The 25,720-nt window shown below is 47.9% G+C and overlaps 3 protein-coding genes and 1 long non-coding RNA gene across 4 annotated transcripts in view; 1 reads left to right on the plus strand and 3 right to left on the minus strand.

Annotated features, from left to right (window-relative positions):
• Positions 1-522: 522 nt before the first annotated feature.
• Positions 523-3,452, minus strand: LOC118314600. Its single transcript, XR_004794685.2, has 2 exons — positions 1,873-3,452; positions 523-1,541 (listed from the first exon to the last, which is right to left on the minus strand). It is a non-coding gene; the product is annotated as an uncharacterized LOC118314600 (long non-coding RNA).
• A 3,751-nt stretch (positions 3,453-7,203) lies between these two features.
• On the plus strand, positions 7,204-9,441 carry si:dkey-1k23.3 (heat shock protein beta-1). The gene is made up of 4 exons (XM_035639976.2): positions 7,204-7,740; positions 8,131-8,194; positions 8,326-8,446; positions 8,732-9,441. Exons 1-4 carry the CDS (start codon positions 7,377-7,379, stop codon positions 9,290-9,292), a joined length of 1,110 nt encoding a protein of 369 aa, XP_035495869.2. The 5' UTR covers positions 7,204-7,376; the 3' UTR covers positions 9,293-9,441.
• A 2,057-nt stretch (positions 9,442-11,498) lies between these two features.
• Positions 11,499-21,052, minus strand: hspb8 (heat shock protein b8). Its single transcript, XM_035640560.2, has 3 exons — positions 20,343-21,052; positions 16,705-16,768; positions 11,499-11,898 (listed from the first exon to the last, which is right to left on the minus strand). The coding sequence occupies exons 1-3, from the start codon at positions 20,803-20,805 to the stop codon at positions 11,724-11,726; spliced, it is 702 nt and encodes a 233-aa protein (XP_035496453.2). The 5' UTR covers positions 20,806-21,052; the 3' UTR covers positions 11,499-11,723.
• A 1,341-nt stretch (positions 21,053-22,393) lies between these two features.
• The window catches only part of srrm4 (serine/arginine repetitive matrix 4), a 52,013-nt gene continuing 48,686 nt past the window's right edge, over positions 22,394-25,720 (minus strand). The window contains exon 13 of the mRNA XM_035640923.2: positions 22,394-25,534. Coding sequence (XP_035496816.2) covers positions 25,270-25,534 — 265 coding nt within the window. The 3' untranslated portion in view covers positions 22,394-25,269. The remainder of the gene's footprint in view (positions 25,535-25,720) is intronic.

Consider the following 25,720-nt stretch of genomic DNA (forward strand, 5'->3'; position numbering starts at 1 on the left):
CAGAAATGTCAGGCCGGTTCAAAAAGTAGCCTTGGTCGCCCCCAGAGGAAGTTGTCTCTACACCCCTGTAGTGGGGTTAGATGGGGGGGGGGGGGCACACACACACACACACACACACACACACACACACACACACACACACACACACACACACACACACACACACACACACACACACACACACACACACACACACACACACACACACACACACACACACACACACACACACACACACACACACACACACACACACACACACACACACACACACACACACACACACACACAGACACAGACACAGACCAGTGCCAGGACTCCTCTCTGCCTGCAGGACTCAGAAGAAGCCGAGTCGACCTGCAGCGAGCGAACCGTTGCCGTTTCCCCCCCTTTTCGTGAGCTACATGTGACTTTTTCTATAAATAGGCAACACGACTGCACTCCTCGTCCGTTTGGGGGGGGGAGTAGCTATAGACATCACGTATCCATATCGACACAAAAAAAAAAAAGAGAGGGGATTAATTTGTTTTCTGCCTTTATTTTGAATAAACACCCACGGATGTGAGTCTCACTTGGCCTGGCCCAGATGCTTCCTCCACGAAAAAATGTATCTTCTGTTTTTTCCAGCCTGGGTTTTTTTTCGACAAACTCTTGACAAAAAAAAGAAAATGAAGTGCACACAAACAAAGACATATAGGAAGAAGGAAAGCAGCTATCGTCCTTCTGTCTGGCGATTCCTCTTCACCCGTGGAAGACTCCGCCGCATCCCCATGTGACCTCTGCAGAGGCAAACTGGGCCGCGGGCCAAGAGGGAAAAACATGGTCTCTAATGTGACATTGCTTACGGTAATGGCAGATAATCAGGCGATTAATCTCCACACGATTAACCGCAATGAGTTTTAAAAAAAACAAAACAGCAACAACAACACACAACTCCTTAAGCAAGATGAGCTGATGTTTTGGACAGTGTGAATGAGGTAACAGGGCGCGAGGGGAGTACGAGTGGGGGCTTCGGTGACGAACAGTCACACCTCACCTCCTCCTGTGGAATCTGGAAGATCGCTGCAATTGGACCGGTCGCCAGTTTTGCCGGGTCATCTGCACTCGCCTACGAATAGATCCAGAGAGAAAGAAAAGATGCATAGTAGCTGGAAAATTCTGGAGGGATTATATATTTTTTTAATCTTAAGAAAATGTATTTCAATAAGATGTTGATAGTGAAAAAAACATGTAAAAACCCTTGAGACTTAAATTACACCTGTATGAATGAATGGAAATAGGCCATGAAATCCAAAACGCTACTGCATGTGAAGAGGTTGGAGGGTCGAGGGTTTCTTTGTTGTTGCATGAAACCAAAAGCCCAAGAGGGAAGAAATGGATCGGAGTGTTTATGTGCTTTGCCGTGAGCTGCAATGGTTGTGACGCACTACTTTCAAAGTACAAACTGGTAGTTACCCAGGTTGCATTGCTCTGTGCGGTGTCATGCTTACCCCCTGTCAACATGAGAGCAAATGGCTGATCCCTCATCCTCAAACCACAAACTGTGGAACAGAAGTCAATGGTTTATTTTTTACACAAGTGACATGAACCTGTATTGAATATTTCGGGGTGAACCCAAAGGCCAAAACAACAAACAGAAGATTCCGTTAACCCTAAAAGGAAACGTATTAACCCCAAGTAGAACACCAACCAAAGACAACTACTAAACCTAACTTCCTGACTAAGAAAGACAGGAGCAAACAGTGCAAAAAAAAATGGCCGCCCACCCTTATACTTTCCATCGCTATTTACAAAGTGAAATAATGTACAGACACAGAATCAGGTGTGAAAACACAGACCGAGCTACTTACGAAGTCTAACCGGCGAACTCACCGATCTGAGCAGTTTGGAGACAAGAGGGGAAGCAACACAGGAACAGGTCGAGTCCGACCCACCTGGGCATTTTGAAATGGAGGAAAACTGGATGTGGAACCAATCAGCAGCCGGCAGCTCCAGAGGCCGAGCCCATGGATTCAGCCCCTGGGAGGAGAAGATCCTCACCTGCAGACAGAGCATCCACTCTCGCACAAAAAAAAAAGATTTTCTCATAATTAAAGCGCAATACTAGAATCATGTTTTGTTTAATTTCTATTTCCATGTCTAAATCTATCAGAACTGCTGAGGATGCTAAGTTTTTTGACATGGAGCTATAGCCTAGGCTGTCTTTTAGCACAATATTAAGTTTATATTTAAGACTCTTTTTACAGGGCTGCTTCAGCCCATAATATAGTTTTACAGTGTCGGCTTAATTAGCTAAGCTACGGCAGAAAACCTTCTATTATTTAAAAAGAAAAACCCGGAGCCAGATATAATATTGTTTCCAATCAGTCTTGTGTCTTCTTCATTTTATTCGAGCCTCAACAGACTCACGTTAAGCTCCGGAGAAGAAAGTGCAACAGCGTTCATTGTTCTGACTTCTGGTTCCAATTCCCTTTTGTGGCCTCGCAATAAAAAAAATTAATCCCTTTTAAAGACGGCACCGACCCTGCAGTCGATCACGTACACGCGGCGGAGCCAGACTTTAAAATCCGCTTACCTTTAATTCAAATTCTAACGGAGATGCTGAAGTTTCTCCCGAAAAAGTAACAAATGTATGTGGAGGCTGAATCTAACGGAGCGGTGCAAGAGTCTCGGGTTTCAATGTGTCAGCCAGTGTACACATGATGCATGTCGGAGAAAGCTGGGAGGGGAAAGTTAAGTTCCAGAGAGTAAATGTAGAACAACTGATGGTCAATACAATTTATTATCATTAATAGATATTATCGCTCTTTACATACACGGCAAAGGTACAGATGACCTGGACAAGGACCAAGTTCTTGCCGTCAAACTGAAACATCCAGAGGACAAAGGTGTCGGAGAGCGTGGAGATGCCACCGCCGTCGTATTCCACCGCTCGGCCCCCCTCCCCTGAGCAGGCCCCGCCTCCGCTCGGCCCCCTGCTCCGCCCTACAACCGCCTCTCCGCATCTTCCTCCCCGGACTCCTCCTCTTCATCGTTGTTGTCGCCCCTGCGGGGATTTACGGCGTTTACGCTGCATGGTTCTGTTGTTGTGCACCGTCGTCGTAGAGACAATGGGCCGCCAACAGGCGTGGCTAAACCAATCCAGCGACACGCACTTCCTCAAGCAGTGGCATCGGTTTTGTGTTGGATGGAAGTTGAAGCGGCGTCGCTCCGTATTTCTTGTCTCCAATAGCTTCCTTTCCAAAGTTTCCGTAGATTGGCCCGTCCATCGTGACGTGTCCGGTCCGATGCGGACCACGTCTCTATCCGCCGGCCGGCCTGATGAATGTAGTCTCAACAGGAACAAACCAGCCATTTGACACTTCCTCACTCCCCCGCCACCATGATGCATTGCTCACATCCCGTGGATCCATCCATGGCGGGATGTTTGAAGCATCATGATTTGCTGTGACTGGCTGTTGCAGAGCCCCCCCCCCCCCCCCAGGGCCCAGGGGACTAATCATCTTACAAAATGGCAACCGCAGCAGGCTATGGAGGAATCAGACGTAGCGCGTCACTGATTAGGGAAAACTTGTCACCAAGGCCTATTCAAGTTAACTGGGTCGTGGGTGTGTCGCCCCCAGCCCCCCCCCCCCCCCCCCCCCCCCGGTCCTTTGATTGTGAGTCTGAAGTGTGTGTGTTTTCACAACTTGATGTGCTTGCGAGCAAACGAGGATCCGTGTCCATTAAAAGGAGATGAAGGGAGCGGTCTTCTGGAAGGGGCTGGTCCAGCCCATGGGCGGCTACTAGAGGGACTGATGAATGAGACCTCACACGTCCATACGTACGCTGATATCACTTGAGAAGGGCGAGTCGCACGAGGGACTCTCTGATCTACAGCAGACGGGATGAATCAGAAATCAGAGAGAGAGAGAGTTCAATCGAATGAGGCGTTTCTTTTTAAAATTTTATTTTGGGTGTGATAAATAAATTTCCAGTGATCTTTAAAGTGAATCCTGATTTAAAGACATCAAAAATCATTTTGATTATGTGTTTTCAGGGGCGGCGGAAACTCATCCGAGCATATTCTGAAGTCTCTTTATACGCACACGCAAACACACACACACACCAACACACACACACACACACACACACGCACACACACACACTCACACACATACACACACATACACACACCAGCACACACACAGACACACACACACACACACACACACTCACACACACACGCACACACACACACTCACACACATACACACACACGCACACACACACACACACACACACACACACACACACTCACACACATACACACACCAGCACACACACACACACACACACACACACACACACACACTCACACACACACGGAGGCTAACTTGTCTAACCTTAAGATAAGATATTTTGGCAGCATTTAGCAGAAGTTACATTTTTATTCTGCATCATAAATTGACTTAGCTACAGTTTCAATTCAGTTGTGTTGAATAACTAACAATTCCCAAGATGTCACGTCATCAAGCTTCTTTTTTGTTCTTGAAGTCCTTATTATCACTCACCTGTTTAACATTGTAAATGTTATGAAGGCAACAATCCTGCTCAACATATAGTGAATGTCTCATACTAAGTACAAAGCTCAGTATGAGACATTTGGCTTCGTCGAGATCACTGCGTGCGCTCAGTCCAAGATGGTGGATCAAGATAACGTTGCAGAATCGATAACAATTTTGCCTCGGTGCATTAATCTACCTGTCCGTGCCTCGTCCCTTCAGTCCACGCAGCCATGAGATATCTAAAGCTCTCAACCTGCTAATTGTTAAGATTACACCTTTATCCCGTCGTGACCATGTGAGGCAGACAGAGAAAAGTAAAGGCTATATGTAAAAAGCAGGAGGGACAGATACCGGAGTTCAAAATACGTCTCGTAAAAATTGCAACGAGGAAACACCAGAGAAGGATAAAAAAGGAAACGAAAAAAATCACATCAAAAGTGAGATGATAAAAAACTAAGAGAGAGGAGGTGTTATTAAAGTGTGCTGAAGGGATTGAAGCCAGAAATGAAAGATTATGATACAGATGAAAAATTATACATATTTTTTAAAAGAGAAGAGAAATATTCAATATCCAGAGTATTAAAACAGACCAAAATGTCTTAGTAAGTTCACAATTAAATAAATAGAATAAATACAATTCAATTTTAGAGCCAGACTGAAAAGGTTGGTCTCAGGTCTGCTTTTAAAAAAAGAAATGATCCACAACATTCTCCGCTGGCCTCAGGTCTTCCTCAGAGGAGGCTGCTCCACAGTCGGGGACCGTGGTAAATAAAAAGACTTTTAGTCGTCACGTCACCCGTGTCGAAGCCGTGAGTTTCGCATTGCGACCAGCGCCTTGTTGTGTTATTTGCAACTGGACATAGAAACTGGGGGTCGGGTCCGACTGAGAGCTGGTCCGCTGTGCATCCACCTACACCTGCAACCATGCACCGATTGGACGGCACCAGCTGTCAATCACACTGCATCCACACTCCAATGGATTACGGTGCATCATCGCCTATTCGACCTCATCGTGTATTGAAGAAGACTTGAAACCATGAAGTCCTCAGGAAAAATGTTTACTGACGCTGTCAATCAAGTGAGGAGTGAAATCATTTTATTTCATAGACTTCTGTAAAAACTGACTTATGTTTGGGACCAGTGGAGTCGCCCCCTGCTGGTCACTCCAGAGAATACAGGGTCATTCCGCATTGGCTTCATTTTCCGGACCCGGTGACTACGTCCGTTTTTTAATATACCTTTTTGTACCGTTATACTATTCTGGTTGAGATATTTTCTTCGCAGGGAGAACACAAAGCAGAGTGTGACGGTGGTCAAACGCACGTCCTGATTTTGCCAAGTGGCTCTCGTCCTGAGACCAACAATTTGTGCGAGGTTCCTGGGACGACAGCTGCCTCAGCCAATTAACGTTTGTGATGTCATCACCCTGACCCCTGACCCCTGACCCCTGTCCCCGGTACAAAATGTTGGTCTCAGGACAGCAGCCACTTGGCGAAATCAGGATGTCCATGGTAATAAACACGTGCAGTCGAGTCTCTGCGGCCTGATAGAGAGAGAGGTGAATGAATAAATGTTCTTCAGATGATAAAAATCGTAGCTAGATCTGAGTCGAAGACGACTCCTCGGGTTCACATTGAGTGTTTTTCTCTCTGCAGCTGCTGTGCCACCGGCCAAGACTGTAGTTGTTGTGTCCTGATTGAGCTGTAGAAAAATCTCTGTCATCCACAACTTGATATCTTTACAAAAAAAAAGAAGAAGAAAATTGCAGCTTGAACTCTTGGAAAAGTCTCTAATGACGGTTGGAAAGAAGAAAAAAGAAGAAGCAATCTTTCAGGAGATTTTCAGCGGCGGCGGCGGCAGAGAGAGAGAGAGAGAGAGAATCCCAATTTAACCTCTGGCGGCGTGTATCCTACAGACAGAGTCTGTGGGAGAGGCATCACACCGAGTGTCAGAAACATCTGTTCAATCTGTTTGTCGCGCTCCGACGGACAGTGTGCCAACATCCCAGGGTGCACGGCTCCAAAAATACAACACTGACAAGTCTGTCACACTTGATAAAAGAGGGAACAATAATAATCCTGTTGAAACTGGTGGGCGAACGATAAATGGAGTGGAGGTGGGGGGGGCTTTGTACACCCGGCACACACACACACACACACACACACACACACACATGCAACTGAAATGTCTCAGATAACACACGAAAAAAAAGGACAATTTCTGTCCTCCTCGGCGTCTGACAGATAAACCGTTGCCACGTGTCCTCTGAGGGGTGAAACATGGGGGGGGGGGGGGGGGGGGGGGGGGGCTGACGAGACCCTATCACCAGCGCACGACATGACTGAGGAGCCCAGTCACCGCAGACAGAATAGAGTTCACCGGGACGTGAGAGCACCAGGCGACAGATGCAACGGCTCCAGCACTAAACCGCGGCCTCGGCCAACTGCTCGCTATTTGCCATCGCGCCCTCAAATGAGTTATAAATACAACTAATTAGACTCCTGCAGGGCCCCGCCCTCCACGCCCATCACCCCCCCCCCCCCAACACATCCACACACACACACACACACACACACACACCCTTCTCACGGGGTCGGCATGAGCGCCTGATACGTGCTAAAGCAGGCGGGAGCGTTATATAAAGGCCCGCGCTGAGATTTCCTTTGTCTCACCACGTTTAGCCCTGGCGAGTCTTTCTCTCTTAGCATTCCCTCGCTGTCTAAGTCGATTTTAAACGCTCAAACTTCCTCGCTGCCACTCATCAGTGAAAGGCGGCAGCTCCTTTTTTTCATCCCCTCCCAAGGGTTTTTTTTTCCTTCCATCCCAAACATGAGCGAACAGGCCCAAACAGAGCTGTCATGCGGGGAGCGCGGCAGGGGGGGCGCCTGGTACCCCCTGAGACAATGGTGGCCGTCCAGCCGGCTCCCCAATCAGGACGTTGGCCTGCCGCCCTTCCTGGAGCCGGCGGAGCCGCGGTGGATGAGCGTGGACTGGCTCCAGAGGAGCTTGGCAGCCGCCGCTTGGCCGGCGTACGCGGCCGCCCCGCTGTTCGTGCCCCACATCTCCGGGCCCGCGCGCCGTCCCGGCCAGCTCGCTGAGGAGCCGTGCAAGTGGAGGGTCGGCCTGGACGTGGCCCACTTCTCCCCCTCGGAGATCTCGCTCAGCGTCAGGGGCGGATTCCTGCAGGTCGGAGGTACGCGGCAACATTGGCTTGCTAATTGCTAATTAACCGCTAATTACTTTTTAGCGCACAGTTTCTGATATTGAATAAATATTAATAGCCTTTTTTTTTTATCCAATATCATTATCTCAAAGCGGGTTATCTAGATTGAGTTCTCTCACAGTTCACAGAGTAAGCCCCCCCCCCCCGTACAAATCAACCCCGACGGAAAAGGGAGCCGAATGCGCCGGAATTAGAACGCTGCTCGAGTAACGTGCTCGGGGAAATTAAAATCACAGCTCGGTGGCAGAAATTAATTTAGTCTGTGTTGAGTGTTTTTTTTTCCTTCTGTGTGGCTTGATTCCCCTCTGTCCTCTTCACATCCCCCCTCCCCCACCCCATGAAACGGTAATCCATCCCCAGGGAGGCACGACGAGCGGCGGGACGAGCACGGATTCATTGCCAGATGTTTCACGCGGAAGTACAGGTAAAGCAAACAGTTTGGGCCCCTCTCCAACTCCAACGTGAGTGGCCAACTCACACCGGTTTGAGTGTTTTTTGCGGCTACTGGCTCGTTGCTTGTGGTGGAACTGTTCACACGATCCCGTTGGCTTTCAGGCTGCCAGCGGAAATGGACGCCACCAAAATCACGGCCACGCTCTCCGCTGACGGCATCCTGACGGTGGAAGCTCCGGTTCCTGAAACCTCTCTTCCCGCTGCCAGCGTCATTACCATAAAGGTGATGGGAAGTTTGTTCACACTTACAGTTAAAGCAGCAGTTTGACATTCTGACGTATGCATATTGACTTCTTTTTTTTGGTTATGCTGACAGTTAGATGAGAGGTTTCGGTAACGTGTGTCCGCTGAATGTGCGTCTACGACAGCAGTGGGACGGGAAACAGTGGGGCAATGTTCGCAGCTAACAAACCATCGTCTTCCAGCTCCTCCGAAGGACCTGACGTTCAGATTCAGTATTGAGCTGGAACCGCTCATTTCTCCGCGGACATTTCGCACATATCCATAGGTGGAGATGGAAGCGACCGGAGAACCGGAAGAAGAAGGCGAGAAAGAAGAGGGCCCCGAAAAGGACGAAGACAATTGCAGAGCACCAGAGGCCCCCGAGTTTCTCCCCGCAGAGGATCATGGGGCGGAGGAGGAGTCTCCAGCCGAGGTCCGTGGTGATCAGCAGGCCCACCCTGGCAGCGCCACGGCCGGGCTTCTTCAGCAGCATGAAGAGAGGAGGGAGCAGGAGGAGCAGGAGGAGGAGCAGGAGGCCCGTGGACAGCCAGCGGAGGAGGCCGCCCCCCCGGCGCCCGCAGATGCCAAAGGCGCGGAGAGCGTTGGAGTTCCCTCTGAGCAGCGCGAAGCCCCGGGAGGCCAAGAAAGCCCGGACACGGACACGTCCGGGGAGCCGGAACACAAAGAACCAGCTGTGGGCGGCGAGATCCAGGTGATGGCAGGCTCAGTGGAGGCTGCCGAGGAGATCCCCCCGCCCGAGGAGCCGGAGCTGGGCAACAGTCCACCGAGCGAGGGCCCGAGCCAGGAGCCGGGGGCTCCCGACATGAAACAGGAAGACGCCGAGTAGACACAAACACAGCGGCGCTAACGTGTAACACACAATATGCCCAGACCGCCTGCATAGCTTGCCTCGCATCAGGTCCTTTAGTCAATAGATGATAACAGCCAAATAACTCATCTTTGGAGCTCCAATAAAGCAAAAGCATGTGAAAACAATGATATGATATGCGGCGTGTCGTTATGTCTCCCGTGCTTTCACAAACCTCTCAAGTCTGACAGGTGCTGTAGGACACGTACGTCTGCGCCACGTTCGCAGTTCACATCTGGAAGTGTAAAGTTTATGAATTCACCACATACTGTACCGCCGCACAGCTGTGCATTAGTCACATGCCAGCGGAGAAACTGGCACGGTTCCCAATGATGCTGTTGCCATGGCAACACAAGTCCCCACAATATGAAAAAAAAAAACCCCAGTTAATGTGAGCTGGCACACATTAACTGTCGACTGCACACTGTTCCAAGTTTGGGAACTTTTAAAAGCATCCCTTTTGATTCCAGCACACAGAGGAGCATCACACACAACATGCAATGGAAGTGCCCCCCCCAATCTTTTTTTCTTTTTTTTGCAGCCGCATTCACCAGGCTGTGGCAGCGCTGCCCGAGTGTGTTCGGCCTGTTCTTCTGCACAACAACACAGCGGTGCCACTTCTCACCCAGCAGCATTAAGCTCGCCGCTAATCCGCTGAACCAAATCCCTCTGTTGCCCGACAATAAAACCGCAGCCTGCCTGGATCCCTGGACCTGGCACCGCAAGTGGCACGGTTCTCAATTAACCACCCCCCCCCCCCCCCCCCCCCCCCCCCCCCACAAAAAACACCCAAACAACAAACAGATGTTCAGACACAGAGAGAGAGAGACTGGCTGGTCATTTTTTTTTTTTTATTGCATCAGCCAATACAAAGACATCAACAGAAAAGAGGGGCAGGAAGCAAAACGTCTTTGGCAAACGAGTCCGTCTGTCGGCTCCGAACAATCATGCAGCCAATCTTTCTCAATGCTCACATAGAAAAGAAAAAAAGAAAAACCTGGAACAGCTTAATATTTATACTGAATAGGTACATATATTAAAGTATATTTACAATACACTTTGGATAGAATACAGCATCGATGCACACAATCCACCCTCTACTGAAGCAACAACACTTAAGTGTCTTGTCGGGGACAAACCGCCCCCGAGTGAACAAAGGCCAATTTTGACATTTTGATCCAGTAAAACATGAAACGTGTGACGTCAGTGAAATGCTGGTGACATGATCGTGTTTAAGTCATTGGCCTGACATGGGGGGAAAAAAAGGATCCGAAGTTTTTTGAGTTCTGCTTATCTGAGCTTTGGGTTTACGTTTAAATTAAACGGGAAATAGAATTTAAGACAGAAAAATTAATTGGCACCTTTTTTTTAAAAAGACCATTATTGGTTTAAGTCATTTTCTTAAGCAAAAAAAAAAAAGGCCAAAAACTTTAAATGGTTGCATTTCCTATTTAACGAATCTCTGTTTTAGTCGTCAATCACAGTAAAATAAACACAACGCAACCCAGTTGAAGATGTCGCCTTAGGCTTGGATGTGATGGTAATGCTTCCCCGATAATTTATGCACAAAACTATTAAATGAGAATAATCAAACAATCAGCAGATCAGTCAACAGTGAAAATAAATGTTAGCTGCAGCCCTAAAGAGAAGTGGGGGGGAAAACAATCGGTTGAATATGTTTTTACAGAGAAAACATTCAGGTTTGAAGCTTGGTGCAGCTTTAACATGAACTGTGGGACATAAAGGTGACATATTATGAAAAAAAACAACAACAGTTTTTCAGTGTTGGTGCACATAAGAGTGTGTCTGTGGAGCCTGCCTGCCCACAAACTGTGAAAAAAGACCAACCTGACGTTTTTTTGTGGGCCGACTAAACCTTACAGCCCGTCTCTGAACGACTGGTTCAGATCTCTCTCCCACTGTGATGTCACAGTTGGACTCGTTTGGGGGGGGGGGGGGGGACACCCCGCCTTCAGTCTGACTCTCACCACTTCTCCGGTGAAGGGGGCGTGACATTTCCTGCACATTTTGAAATCGGTGGACCAGTCGCAACAGACTGCGCCAGCTGGCCAATCAGAGCAGCCTGGGGGGGCTTTATGGGGAGGGGGCGGGGCTAGAAGAAATCCAGGCGTTTTAGGCGGAGGGTGAAAAGAGGAGCTGCAGGAATGGGCAGAGTGAGAACACTGATGCCTTTTCTCAACATTAGAGCATGTGAACCTTTTCAAGTGGTGACACAAATTAAAAGTATGAACCTGAATATGAGCATAATATGTCACCTTTAATATATTTTGCACATATTTTTTTTTACCCAGGTTTGTGACGTCATGAAGCCGAAGGCCACAGCCTTCATATGAACGTACAATTGGATTGTGCAGCGCGATCTGTCGCGTTGGTCACAGGGTTGGGGTTTTTAGACCATGGCCGCCTCTTGGGGCTTGGGGACCTCCGCCTCCTGCGCGTCGCCGCCCTGCGGGCCCTCGTCGCTGAAGAGGTAATAGGGCGGCGTCTGTCGGGCTTCGATGATGAGGACGCCCTCGGGGGACAAAGAGGCGAAGACTGCCTGAGGGTCCACATCTAGCGGGATCCTGTTCGAGAAGAGAGGGACATGAGGGGTTTACGTGGCTGTTGCTGCGAGGGGAAGAAGGTTTTGCGTCGGACGTTTTACTTGGTGGTAAAATCCGTAAGCCGCTCTGCGTATTCAGCATCTTTGAAAAGGCACGAGTGGGAGACAGAGAACAAGAAGAGCAACGACGAGGAAGAAACTTCCCGGAGGAGGAAAACGCTTCAATCCCCTCATGGCGGTCACGAACACACCAGTGATATTTCTCTGCAGGAGCGGCTGTGCAAACAGTGTTAATGTTGCTGGGATTTCTCCTTTTCTGTTTTCCACTGACGCTTTGTCAATACCCATGAACAGCCTCCGGTCGGATTATTTCTGCGCAGTGTGTCTAGAAGAGAGACACTGGCTCAGGATTTAGACTGTTCTTTTGTTAAAAAACTGTTCACCCCTGTCCCTCTTGCCTAGCACTCGCTCTGGACTCAAACCATCTCGCACCCAGGAGGGAACTTGAAATCCCTCCAGCTGCTGCGACAGAAGAGGAGGGGAGAGAAGACGACGCCCGGCCGCCCGGCCGGTCGGTCAAGGTCTGAGGTGTGAATAAAAAAAAAACGAAGCCTGATTCCAATTAATGAGAACCTCAGTGTGCAGAACTTGGTACAGTCTATATCTCTGTAGTCTGCTGCTCTTAACTCATGTTGAACAGTATTTTCCAGAGCAGGCCGAGAGAATTGTCTCCCAGAACTTGCAGCAGAAAACACTTCACTTCAACGCTTCATTTCATTTCACAATATACACGTATAAGAGCCAGGGTATTTTATGATCTTAAATGATCAAAGATTGATCATCAAGTTCATTTAGATTGATACACACACACACACACACACACACACACACACGGAGGGAAGTGAGATCCAGCCAAACTCTGTTCTTTGTCGGACAGCGTGGCCAAATATGGGCATCGCGGCTTTTTCAGTGCGAGCGGCCAAGAGTGTTCGGGAGTTAATATAAACACCCGGCTGTTTGGGAGCAGGAGACTGCGGGCCGACCCTCCGTTTAATTAGAGAGGACTCTCCACTGGCTTTCCCACTCTGCTGAGAAGCACAAGTGGAATGGGACCTCGGAAGACCCTCGGCTCGCAGACGGACAGACAGAGAGCGAGAGCGAGGGAGGTCAGGCGAGGTCAGGTCAGGTCTGTTTGTGTGGTCAAACAGCGCGGACAGTGTCTCGATGAGTTTTAAAGGTCCACTTCCTCAGCGGCCAACTTCAGACCGAGATCACACAAAAGATGGGAGGGAAACGACCTACAAAACACTAAGGAGCGCTAAGGGAAAAACTAAAATTGGATAAAACCTGGAACAGGAAAATGAATCCTACAATGGAGAGTGATGATATAGTGGGCATGGATGGCAATTACAAAAGAAAGAAAGAAAGAAAGAAAGCTGTAGCAATAATAGAAACACAGAGTCCAACTGTAGGATTATAGTAAATCCAATTTAGATAGAAAGAGATCAAATACATTACGTCCAAAGATTAATGTTACAGGTGGTGTGACCGCTAATCAGGCGGTAAATCATTATGATCCACCCACTCTGAGGCACAAACAATTCTACATAATTCCATTCTATCAAATCAAATAGTTGTTGGTACGGGTTGGGGGGCGGTATCGCGAACATATTCGATGTATCGCAGCCTGTTAGTACACGAGATGTATCTAATGACTATATCGCGAATACCGCGACTACGAATTGACACAAGACTTGCTTTGAAGTTTAAAATTGTGCCAATAGAAACCACTAAGGAATATAATTAAGATTAACGCATGTTTTAATACAGACATTGGTTGTGGGGACGACTAGAATCATCATACTGGTGTGATTGTATGCATCAAAGGGTTCAATTATGCACTTATGAAGTGCTTTAATGGCGATATAAAAATACCGCCATGTCTATATCACGTATCGCGAATTGACAATAATATATCGTGAAGTCGTTTACAGGCCATATCGTCCAGCCCTTGCTGTTGGGATACTTCAGTCTGGACCAATGACTGCCACGCCGAGCCCCGCCTCCCTCCCAGGAGCCGAGGTGCCGTCGAGCTAAAGTCGCTCCCTCTGACAAAGTCAAATCACTCAGCCGCCCCGTTACACGTGAGGAACCTTATCTGTGCAGCTCGGGGAGTTTATTTACCTCTCGCGGGCGCACAATTTTTATCTCCGACATTGATTTTGTATCACTGCCAAAACACTGTCCAATATGTTTTTTTTCTCCCCCTGCGGATACGGTGAGGCCCCACAGAGACAGGGCAGTGTGTGTGTGTGTGTGTGTGTGTGTGTGTGTTCACGGAGAGCGTGTGCAGTTTGTCAAACATATGACCCCCGCATGCTCCTTCCCACACTCCCAGACACGGCACACGGAGTCAGTCCGGTCGTATCATATTTCCCATGAGGGCAGGGAACAGAAAACACGAGGTTCATGAATAACGAGCCGCTGCGGATGCTCGTCGCGACCCGAGGTCAGAAGAGTTGCCTCCGCCCCCAGAACGACCACATACGTGGTTAATGAATGACTTAGTCCTCACTTGGCTTGGATCAGAGTTCGACAGAGAAGCCCACGCCATGTTGTACCAATCTTTTCCTTTTCTGTTATGAAGTGTTTGGCCTTTACTGACTCGCCGTGAGCGTCCACACCACTTTCCCCTGTAATCTGCTGCTTCCTCTGGGCCTGGTGCGACTCGGCGTACCTGTTGCTCCTGAGGTGGGAATTAATATTTAACCGCGCTCGTGACAACATTGGAGGTGCTTGTGTTTCAATGCGTCTACTCTACCGCAGCGAGTGGATAAATATTTGTACTGTTCAATGCCACGACATTTATTTTTGAGCTAAAGTTGCTTCTCAGATAAGTAATTTCTTTTCTTTTGGCCAGTTAAGCCGCTGTGAAAGGAACTCCGCTGGTGAGGATTCTACTTCTACTTATACATACAGTATGTTTAGGTCATCAAATATAGATTATTGTTAAATCACATACCCAACCAAATTGAAGGTAGTTATAGTTCCACTTTAATCAGCTACAACATCAAAATGCTGCATACTTATTAATGTGCCTAAGATAATAAACCAATTAAATAATGAAAACCATATTACACACTGAAAGAAAACGAGTACCTTTTTACTTTCGATACTTTGAGCAAATCTCACTTAAAATCACTTTTGCACCTTCACTTGTGGGCTGCTACTTATGATTATTTGCATATAATCAATGAATCCGACCATTATTTTATTCAATAACATTTCTGAAAACTGTCCCTCACATTCTCCTACATCTTCAAAACGGTTTGTCATCTCATCAGAGAAAGAAATGCCACAAACCTACAGAACTGAGATGTGGAATCTGGACAGTTGACGAATCAATCAATCAATCAATCAATCAACCAACCAATCAATCGATCGCCTGATCATTTCAGCTCCATTTCATTTGAGGGGGGTTTTGAAGGAACGACTGACGTCGTCGTGTTTTCGCCATTTTCACCTAAACTAGTTGTTTGTACACACAACAGGTGCAGAGGGCAAAAGCACTGCAGAGTTTTTATAAAGTGAAACTCAAATAAAGTTTATCGCTGATGTATGCGAAAAGAAGAAACGGAATAAAGAAGTGGGAGGAACAGAAGAATGTCTGCTGCATACGTTCTTTATCTCTGCTTCTCTCCTCCATATACTGCAGCCGGTGGATTGGTGTATTGAGGCAGGTTATTTATATACGACCCCGGCCTCCACCACCGCCGCTCCCCTCCTCTATACATTCAGTCCTGACGCTGGTTTTTTTTGTCTTTTTTGCTGCGCTCAGGAGCACAGGCCTGATCCAGGCGTCCTTCCCAATTAGAAGGGGATTGTGATGATGTGTCCGGTGCGGGGCGGCACTATAGCACGACCGGCCTGCTAATTACCCCAGCAGGAAAATTATCAGAAGCCGGAGTGACGCGCCAGCGAGACGGCGATTCGCACCGGCGATTAGCGCCGCGCTTTGAAGTCCTGCCACTGCCCAATGAGACGCGAGCGGGGGCGGCGGGAGAGCCGGGGGGGGGGGGGGGGGGGGACGGTTGTGGAAAAACCTCCTTTTGGCCCGTTCGGCTCGGGCGACTTGCAGCACGAGCACGCAGCGCTCCTGTGCCGATCCGTGTGGCCGTCGGGTCTGCTCCGGCGTTCTGCTGTTACCGAGATGTTGTCGTGTTCTTGTTTTTGGGAACCGATAGGTTTTGATTGGAGGTTTTTTCAGAGCCGATGCGGCTTCAACACTCAACAATCGTCAGAGATGAATAAAAGGTTAGAAGTAAATGCAGCTCTGTATGTACTGTACTAAAGGAAACAAAGAGAGACCACAGCGCTTATGAATCTTAGTCATATGGCCTTCATCAATACCTCAACTTTCATCATCCGGGAGAATTAACGAACCTCGGTGGAAAAACTCATAGTTTCTTTCAGACGTCGCCAGACTCCCGGTGGAAGGATGAGTTTGTTTTCAATACGACTTTGATGGAGAACTGAGGTCAGAAGATGTTCAAGTCGTGCACAACCACACGTACTGTCCAGTAGTCCACTAGTAGTAGATACAGATACAGTTTGACTCAGAATAAGGGGGAAAAGAAAAAACCCAGCATAATATTTCAGCATGTTAATAGACAAACACGTTGTCTGGCTGAAGCTACTGTGACAGACGCCGGCCCGATGCGACGACAGGGGAGCCGTTCGATTGAAGAGTAATCGTCCCTGTCATTTAAGAGATTTAAAAAAAAGGTGAAATGTGCAATCAGGGAAAAAAAACATGAGTTATACTCACTGTATCTTCTTTGTGAAATTCTTTGTCACTATGCCTCCTTCCTCCTGCTTCTCTTCGTGTTTCCCTGTTTGGGAAAAACAGAAACACACACACATCAGCTGATGAGTGGGAGAGGCGAGTTACCGTACGTGACTGACGTTAAACATTGTGCAATATTGTGATCATTAACCAATAAGTCATCATTGCCACTGGGACAGAACGTGGATCCAACACCTTCGACGTGACTCCTTGAATCTATTTTGGGAAGTAAATGAAAACGGTGTGGGCTGCACGGTGGCGTAGTGGTCGGCACTGTCGCCTCACAGGTTCTGGGTTCGAGTCCCGGTTCAAACCAACCAGGGCCTCTCTGTGTGGAGTTTGCATGTTCTCCCCGTGTATGCGTGGGTTCTCTCCGGGTTCTCCGGCTTCCTCCCACAGTCCAGAGACATGAGAATGGGGTCAGGTTCATTGGAGACTCTAAATTGACCGTAGGTGTGAATGTGAGAGTGAATGGTTGTTTGTCTCTGTATGTGGCCCTGTGATAGGCTGGCGACCTGTCCAGGGTGAACCCCGCCTCTCGCCCAGTGTCAGCTGGGATTGACCTTTAAATGGACAAGGCGGTAGACGATGGATGGATGAAAATGGTGTTGATGTAACTGAGATGTAAACAGATTTCATGTAGCTCGCGCACACACACACACACACACACTTCTCTCCGTTGCTCAATCGCAGCAGTGTTTTGTTGTTGTCTTTTTGCTGTGAGAACTCCAGGGAGGGTTTCAGTGAACATGTTGAAATGATTAAACATCCTCTCATTCCCCCAAGTCGCTTCCAAGAACGCGTCTCCTGTGGAGAGACACAAACACACGCTGGGCTGACGTTGGGGAGAGAACCCCCCCCCTCCCTCCATCTTCCCCTCCGGGCTCTGTTTACGGACGCTCTATCTCTCTGGCTCGCTCGCAGCTGCTCTGGACCTGCTAAATGTCAACGTCGCCGCCGCCGCCGCCGGCAGCATGGCCCCCGCCCCCCCAACCCCCAGGCCCTCGTCTATGCGCCACCTTATACCCCCCAACAGTGACGTCTCCGCCTGCCGGAAAAAGGGCCGGACCCCAGAGCCAAGAGCTCGAGGCCGGAATCGAAGCTCCAGAGGGAGCTGGTGCTGAGATCACCGGTGAAGTCATGGGGTTGTTATGAAAACCGCATCGTGACTCCAGACGTAAATCAGCTCCCTCGATTGTATCGCCCAGATATTTCGTGAACATCAGAGGTTCGGATGGAGGGCGGGCCGACGAGGCGCTGGCTCTCCTACGACATCGAAGCCAAGTTCCAGATACTCTGTGTAATCCGGGATGTTCTGGGAGGAGAGCTGGCAGACGGTGCCGTATCGTTATGGATGAGGTTTTTCTGACCTGAGGTTTTTTCGCATTTGCAGCGTCCTCGTCCTCCCGGCGCAGCAATTCTCAAATAGCGGTCGAAATTAGGGGTTAATCTGCTGATTCCAAACATTTGGGTGATGTGAGTGTGAAGAGCTTTAGTCGACGGTGGGTGGATGAGGGGATGCTGCCGTCCAACATAGAAGAGGTTTCTACCTTTCGTCATGACAGTCGACGGTCGACGGCCGATGTCCGCACGGTCAGAAAACAACCAAAGTTGTTTGTTTTCTTTTGGTTGGTTGAACATGACCTCTTCAGAGGCCATTATCAAAATGTACATGTGCTTATGTCATTTTCTATAATTTATTGGCGCCCTCTGGTGGTAAAGTTGCAAACCGCAACTAACGGAGCACCCGACGGGGGACACTTTATGGCGGCGCACCGCCGATTCCATTTCCGGTTTCCGGCAGCGTCTGAAAATCCAACGCGAACAAGGACGTATTGTGTAACCGTTTTGTACAACAAGCATATTCAACGCGACGTAGCAAACACGGCGACCTGCGCGGAGGTCGGGTCCACCACATGTATCTATACTTAGCTCATTCAGAGTTGACGAAAAACAACGTCGGGATTATACTTGTGTGAACACATAGTTATGGAAAATATATTCAATTTCTGTGAATAAGTTCTTCTAAATATTACACACTGTGGCTTTAATTCCGCGTAAATTGTTTGTTTCACCAAAAATTTAGCAGGGTTCATTCGGGGTTGATCCCGGCCTATCCGTCTGCAACAGAGGTGTCGCACAAGGATCGTCGGTGATGATTTACCATCTCTCTCGTAAGCTATTAAAACCGCGGCCGCACCGGACGTTCATTCATGTTCCCAACACCTCGGACATGCTCCTATCACGCTGCCGGAACACTTTTAGAAACGAGGGGTCGAGTCACGGTGGCAGGCTGGGCCCCGACATGGCGCTGACTGAGTGACCCAACTGGCATACCACGTTGCGGCGTGTTTGTAAAAAAAAAAAAAACCTCAGCTGTCCTCTGTGCCCTCCAAAGCCCCCCGGGGGGGGTTGGGTCTCCCCCGGGCCCCATCTTCCTCTTTTGAGGCCATTGAGTAACTGAGGAAGCAATTTTCTACATCTCACTCACGTGACAAGAGGCCGAGCTAGAACGTGACAAGTAGCAGAGACAAACGCTGCAGCTCGGGGGCCGCCGGGTCAAAGCGGAGGCCCCTGTTTCCAGAACGTTCTCTCTCTCTCTCTCTCCGGCGGCGTTTAATGGCAGCGGGGCGGCTTGCCTTCTTGTAAACAGAGACTGTTGTCACGGGCCTTGCCTTAAATCTAAATCGGGCTCATGGGCGGCAGAGGGAATGCTTCTCCGGGAATTTGAAAAACAGGTGTCTAAGCTCGAGGATCTGCCTGCCAACGAGCGAGACCCAGTCCCCACGAAACCTGTCCGGCGCTCGTCCGTATCGCACGGAGACGCATTATTACCGAGAACATGTTGTACACGCACATGTACAACAGAGGCTGTTGTTGTGCGGCCTCGAGTGAAAGAGATGCACTTCCCTCTTGGGCAGAGTAGAACAAGGAGTGTTCTTTATCATTTTTTTTGTGATTGCAAATGTATTTTACTTCTTTTCCCACAACTTTTATGTCTCACGTGATTTATTTCTCTCGCCCGTTTGAGACCTTTTGTCCAAATGTGACTATTTTATGAAAGGGATAGAGCAGAGCCTTTAATGAAAAGTGTAGTTCTAATTCCCGCCAACAATTATCACATTGTTTGGTCAAAATACGCTAGAACTCTTCAATTATATTTCCCTTGAGCTTTTTAATCTGATCAAATTCAGCTGTGAGTGCTGTTTCAAAAACTGATTGTACACAGCACCAAAATTACACTTATCTATATTTGATCATATTCAAAGATACTGCGTGTAAAGAGGAGCAGCAGAGTAGACCTGTTAAAAACAGACCACGTTCCACTGTTATGTCATTATATAATGCAAACGCTCAGTTTCATCACAATCAATATTGAGGCTATGACCTCAGGGGCTTGTAGCCCAGTTTAAAGAGCAGGTGTTGTTGTTTTTTATACGTGCCCTAAAAATATAACTGATCTATTTCTCTTGTGAATATGAATTGACTCAGTTTGACCTCCAGTCTTTCATCACAAGACAAAAACCGAAGTTCCTCTTCTTCTTCTTGTCCTCAGTGAAACTGGAACTACGAAGTCACGTCCCCCCCTGAACAAGCGGTCGAACGCGCTCCACACTCACCTGACACTTCGACAAACCCGTCTCTCGTCTTGATGTTTAATTCCTCTGGTTTGAAGCTGTGCACGTTCACGCACACCTTCCAGGGCTCCCCCCCCCCGGCGGCGGCGGCGGCGGCGGACGAGGAGGAGGTGGTGGAGGTGGGCGAGCTCCGCGGGGACGACTCCCCGTACCGGCTGGTGTACAGCGCGGGGCCCCCCGTGGAGTGGCGCGGCGGGAAGCCCGTGCGTAAAGTGCTGCTGAACGGCGACGCGCCGAGGCGCGCGCCGAGGCGGCCCGGCCGAGCCCAGCCCGGCCAGTCCATCGCCAGGTCGTCGGGGAACGGGGACATCCCGAAGTCGTCCTCCATGAAGCGAGACGCGAGCTGGTCCCGGAACGGGGACTGGTCCCCGAACGGCGACTCTCCAAACGGGTCCCTGGGAAACCTCTGCCGGTTCCCCATAGTGTAGAAGTCTCCCTCTGCCATGTCCAGCCGAGTTCGGAGCCAGACAAAGAAAGAGGTTCACCAAAACCACCGGTAAACAACAACAACAAAAAGAAGTTTCCCCTTTAACTTTAAAATCAGAAACTCCCCACTTCAAAGACTTTATACGTCTTTCGGATTACGCGCATCACCGTTACGCAACCGGTCGCCTGTGGATCCAACAACAACAAGGGTCCGAGGCGGACGCGAAGTTCCTTCAAGTGAAGTCGTCCAGTTCCTTCTGGCCGAGGCCTTTTATACCGGTTGTACAGTCTGAGTCTGTGCAGCGCAGGAGTCGGGAAAGTGCTGGGAGGGTCCGGCCAACTCTCACACTGCAAAAAATATCCCCCCTCCGAATATGACATCTTTACATCTGCACAGTATGTAAAATAGGTTTGAACAAGAACTTCTCCAGCGTTAATTCACTTTTTAAAGTGTATATATATATATATAAATATATCACATTCATAAAACAGGTATGTGATAAGATTGTGATGAAGATTAAATGACTTGCTGGTGCTGACACTCTTTTTGCAGTGTAGAGGCAACAGCTGACCGAGAGACCAAACTGAGCCACAAGTCGCTCACGCACAGTTAAAGTTCGCTGCTCCTCCTGGTGACTCACCGGCTCTTTAATAGCACACACACACACACACACACACACACACGCACACACACACACACACGCACGCGCACACGCACGCGCGCTGATGTCACAGCACGGAAACAACAGAACGCTAAGACGTTATGGCGCCAAATCAGGGTCAAAAGTTCAAGTTTTGCTCATGAACTCTGAAATATACATCGGTGTATTCCACCTGAAATAAATTAATGATCTTATTCTTTTTTTTCTTTCTTCTGTCTTCAGTTTTGATTCCATGCTGGAATTCTTTTGAATGAAATGTTTAGTTTTATTTTTCACTCCCAGAAATATTTTTAGTTTTTGAAGTGTTTTTTTTTTTTTACATTTTCAGGTTCAGATCCTTTTTTGAAAAAAAAAAAAAAGTTGCAAATCATATTTTTTAATTACAGAATTTTGTCTTTTCACTTTCAGATCGTAACTTTTCTGTATTAAAAAAAAAGACCCTGATTTGTCTCCATAAGAAGTCATCTCTGAGAGTACCTCACCAAAGTTACTGTGGTAAACAAGTGTTTCCGGAACTTGAAGAGAAAACTGCGATGGAGTTTTTTTTTAGATTCAGAACATGATTTTATTGAGCTTATTCTGAACACACACGTGTGAAAGGGGTTTCATGGCTTCATGGGGGGGGGAGGGGGGGGACAATTCAATTTTCCAGGCGGCACATTATCACGACGTGAAGTTCACACTGACACGAGATAGAATGTGACAGCGTGGAAAAAACAAACATTTGCCGCTGCAGTATATGCGCTCGTATGGAAACCAGGGGGGAGTGTGCATAATTCAACACTGAAAACACTGGATCACTATTGCTGTATGACCTTGTTATTGTACTTATTAACATAACCAAAGACATGATCAGAGGGATTCTTAAACACAAAGACACCTAGAGTCCACTGATCGCCTCGTTTTCCCTTCATCACCGCTCAAAGCATCAAAATCCACACCGACATTTTTAACATCCAACGACGCCCAAAATCACATTCTGCAAATCATATAATCACACCTTCTTTTTTTTTGGGGATAATCTGTACAGCGCAGATGCATATTTACACCAGAGTAATTACATATTCAAAATGATTATGCACAAGAACCGATGTACACTTTACATTGTGTGTGGTGAGGGACGTCGACCTGGGTGCCGGTCGAGACAGATTATCAACACGACCGCACAAATCATCCACCGGCACCTCGTCGACGCGAGACATCATCAGTTTATAGATTAGGACTTGAGTGCCGAGACCCCCCCTCCCCTTTCCAGCATCGTATATTTCCCTCATTCGTCCAAATTTAGTTGACATTCAGGGAAATACGCTGAGAGTATAGTGAGTGCATAGAGAGCAGTCAGTCAGGCCAGGAGCGGCTACACAGACACCGTGATGGATTTGAAATGATTGAGAAATATATATATATATTTAGATATTTAGATATATATTTATATCTATATATATATATAAAACTCTCTTACTTATACAGATTGGCAGTTTTTTAGGATTCAAACCCTGGAAGTCAGAGGCAGCCCCCGGAACCAACTCCAAAGAAGACGTTTGACATTTAGGGTAAAATGTGCCGATTTGCCTCCGTGCAGAGTTTAGATAAGACCCGTCCACCTAGCGGCCCCTTCGAGAGCCGAGACTGTTGTCAGACATCACGAGCCATTTCCCCGGAGGTCGCCTTTCACATATGCTGAGCGCGGACACATGTTTTCGGGAGAAGGTCTGGACTCCGGTGCTGGAATAACACATCGGGCTCCGTCTTACGCCCGCTGCAAAGCGGCACCAAACGCAAACGTGTCTTTGCCAGTTTGAGACCAACACAGTTGTCCTCTTCACCTCCAGCGGCCATGTTGTTTAAGTAGCCAATTGCTCTTGCGGCCATCTGAGCAGCCATGGGCGTGTCGATCAACTAAAATGAGGTCTGGTCGGGCAGAGTATCTGTTAGCGCATCGGTAATGTATCTTGAGGCAGTATTTTTATTTTAAGGGCACGATATCTAGATGGAAATAGGAGAAATTCGCCATAGGCCGGGAAGGATCCACCCTTTGGATCCTTTGTTTTTCTCTGGAATGGAAGGATGAATTTGTTGGCCACGTTTGAAGGAGCCCTTGAACTGGGAATCCATAATTTAACTGAAGCAAAATAACCCCGAAGAAGACAGGTTTAGTAGTCCGACAAAACCACAACTTTTTGTTCAAACTAAATATAACAACAGATTTTTTTTTTCAACCTTCGACAGAGCCAGATTGGCCGTCTCCCTGTTTCCACACTTCATGCTAAGCTGAGCTCACGGCCTGCTGCCTGTAGCTTCAGACAGCAGCTCACTCTCGTCTGGTCCTAATCTTCTCATCTGACACTTGGCAAGAAAAGCACATGAAGATATTTCCAAAAAGATGGGACAACTTTTTGTTTTGGTAAAAGAACAAAAAGGTCAGACGTGAAGCATCTTCTCTGACACTCTGGTTCTTTTGTACATCTGCTCACTGGGTGGGTTCTTCATGTGTGGGCTCGGCGCCAAAGGGAATAATTCAAAACCAACCAAAAAAATAAATTAGCAGTGTCATAATACCAGTGTTATAATAACTATGAACTGACCTGTGTTGCATAGAGAGATCGACCACTACCGAGAGGGACAACGAAGCCAATAAATAATAAATAAGCAATAAATATGTATCGTGCTGCACAATTCAAAACTTGACCTTCCCTTGTGATGCAGCTGGAGAACAGAAACACACTTTGTATTTGTGTTTGGCTGCAGCGTTGTAGCTAGAAAACATTTTTTCAAGTGAATCGAGGATCAATAAGTTCAGGCTCACTTTCAACATGAGCTTCAAAATCAGCAAATAAACAAAACAACATACAGAATAATAACTACAGCCCAAGATGTTCATTTCAGCTTTGGAATAGATAAATGTTTTTTATATCATCTTTACCTTTAAGGATCCATTCCCCCAAAATAAATTAATAACCTATTATTTGTCAGGAGTTGCTAAGAAAAAAACTCCATTAACACATCTCCCCCCCGCCGTCGCCGGGGGGGACTCCATTAAAAAAAATGTGTCAAATAAAATCCTCCCTCTCTAGCGCCGTGCAATGTTTTCATCGCTCTCTGTTATGTTTCTGACTTTTCAATTGTGTCCCATTTGATCAGAGGATAAATTAATTTGACATTTGAGCCGCGCCCGCCGTCAGGCCACCGTTTCGTTTCATTTTTCAGCAGAAACACTTCGGTTCTCCTGCCTGTGAAGTGGCGAGATCGGAGCCATAAACCTTTTTCCTTATTCCTGATAACAGTTGGATGAAACGGCTCAGATGTTACATCAATATCTCAGAATCCAGGACATGAATACGTGACGTGGGACCATACATGTCCGATGTCCTGATAACGTTAAATTGAGTGGGATTTAAGCCTTTTTATTTACCATTTAAAAATAACAATAAAGTCTTAAAGAATTAATGTAAAAGAATAACCAAATGGGAAGTGCACAGACATGAATAAAGGGAACATAGTGTCTTGTTTGTTGTGTGCACTTTCTAACTGTAAATATGTCGGAGATGAACAGTCGCAGGCCGTTGCTATGTCGACAGGATGCAGAACGAGAACAAAACAAACAAACAAGTGGACATTCAGTCTCCGGTGGCATCTGTGGGCAGAGTGAGCGAGGCTGCCTGAATGATCGCCCGCAGTCGGACCCCCTGCTGGGACAAGTATCCGCTCAAGCATCAAAGTGGAGCACGGAGACGCACACAGTCGATCGCTCCAACATCCGCCGTCCTCGCTCTGGAGTTGGAAACACGACTTTGGTCCCCCTAACGTTCCCTGGGGAAACCCTAACGCCTGGTTTTCTTGCGTTTGTTCGCCGGACCGCAGCTCCGGCTGCGACTGCGGGTCCCAAAGATTGAGTTAAAGGACGAGCTGCGACTGTAGCGACTGTAGGAGGAGTAACTTTGGCTCCGGCTGCGGCTGCGGCTGATGCTGTGGATGGGGCTGCGACTGCGGCTGCGGGTGAAGAGGCTGCTCCAAGACGACACGCTGGTGGACCGGCTGCTGGAGGAAGGACTGGGACGAAAGTAAGGGATGGGTCGCTTCCTGGCACTGCGGAGAGCCCAAAGAAAAAAGGAAAGTGATGTGAAACGGATCAACATCTGTGTAAACATTTGTTTATTTTGACTCAATCTTAGAGCTGCATCGATATGTGTAATATGCGGTGGAGCATTTAGCAGCTTAAAGGGGCAATTAGCGATTTTCTTGTCTCCCTCTTTGTTGTTGTTGTGATTTTAC

Source organism: Scophthalmus maximus, chromosome 19, assembly GCF_022379125.1.
Source record: "Scophthalmus maximus strain ysfricsl-2021 chromosome 19, ASM2237912v1, whole genome shotgun sequence".
NCBI classification, from domain to species: Eukaryota; Metazoa; Chordata; class Actinopteri; order Pleuronectiformes; family Scophthalmidae; genus Scophthalmus; species Scophthalmus maximus.

What these genes read in the sequence shown, in the direction of transcription:
- hspb8 (XM_035640560.2), bottom strand. Translation starts at nt 20,805, where the DNA reads ATGGCAGAGGGAGACTTCTACACTATGGGGAACCGGCAGAGGTTTCCC. An exon ending in CGGGTTTGTCGAAGTGTCAG is followed by an intron (nt 16,769 to 20,342) that starts GTGAGTGTGGAG and finishes TTTCCCAAACAG; the next exon opens with GGAAACACGAAGAGAAGCAG. An exon ending in AATTTCACAAAGAAGATACA is followed by an intron (nt 11,899 to 16,704) that starts GTGAGTATAACT and finishes CTTCTCGAACAG; the next exon opens with GATCCCGCTAGATGTGGACC.
- si:dkey-1k23.3 (XM_035639976.2), top strand. Translation starts at nt 7,377, where the DNA reads ATGAGCGAACAGGCCCAAACAGAGCTGTCATGCGGGGAGCGCGGCAGG. An exon ending in CGGATTCCTGCAGGTCGGAG is followed by an intron (nt 7,741 to 8,130) that starts GTACGCGGCAAC and finishes ATCCATCCCCAG; the next exon opens with GGAGGCACGACGAGCGGCGG. An exon ending in TGTTTCACGCGGAAGTACAG is followed by an intron (nt 8,195 to 8,325) that starts GTAAAGCAAACA and finishes GTTGGCTTTCAG; the next exon opens with GCTGCCAGCGGAAATGGACG.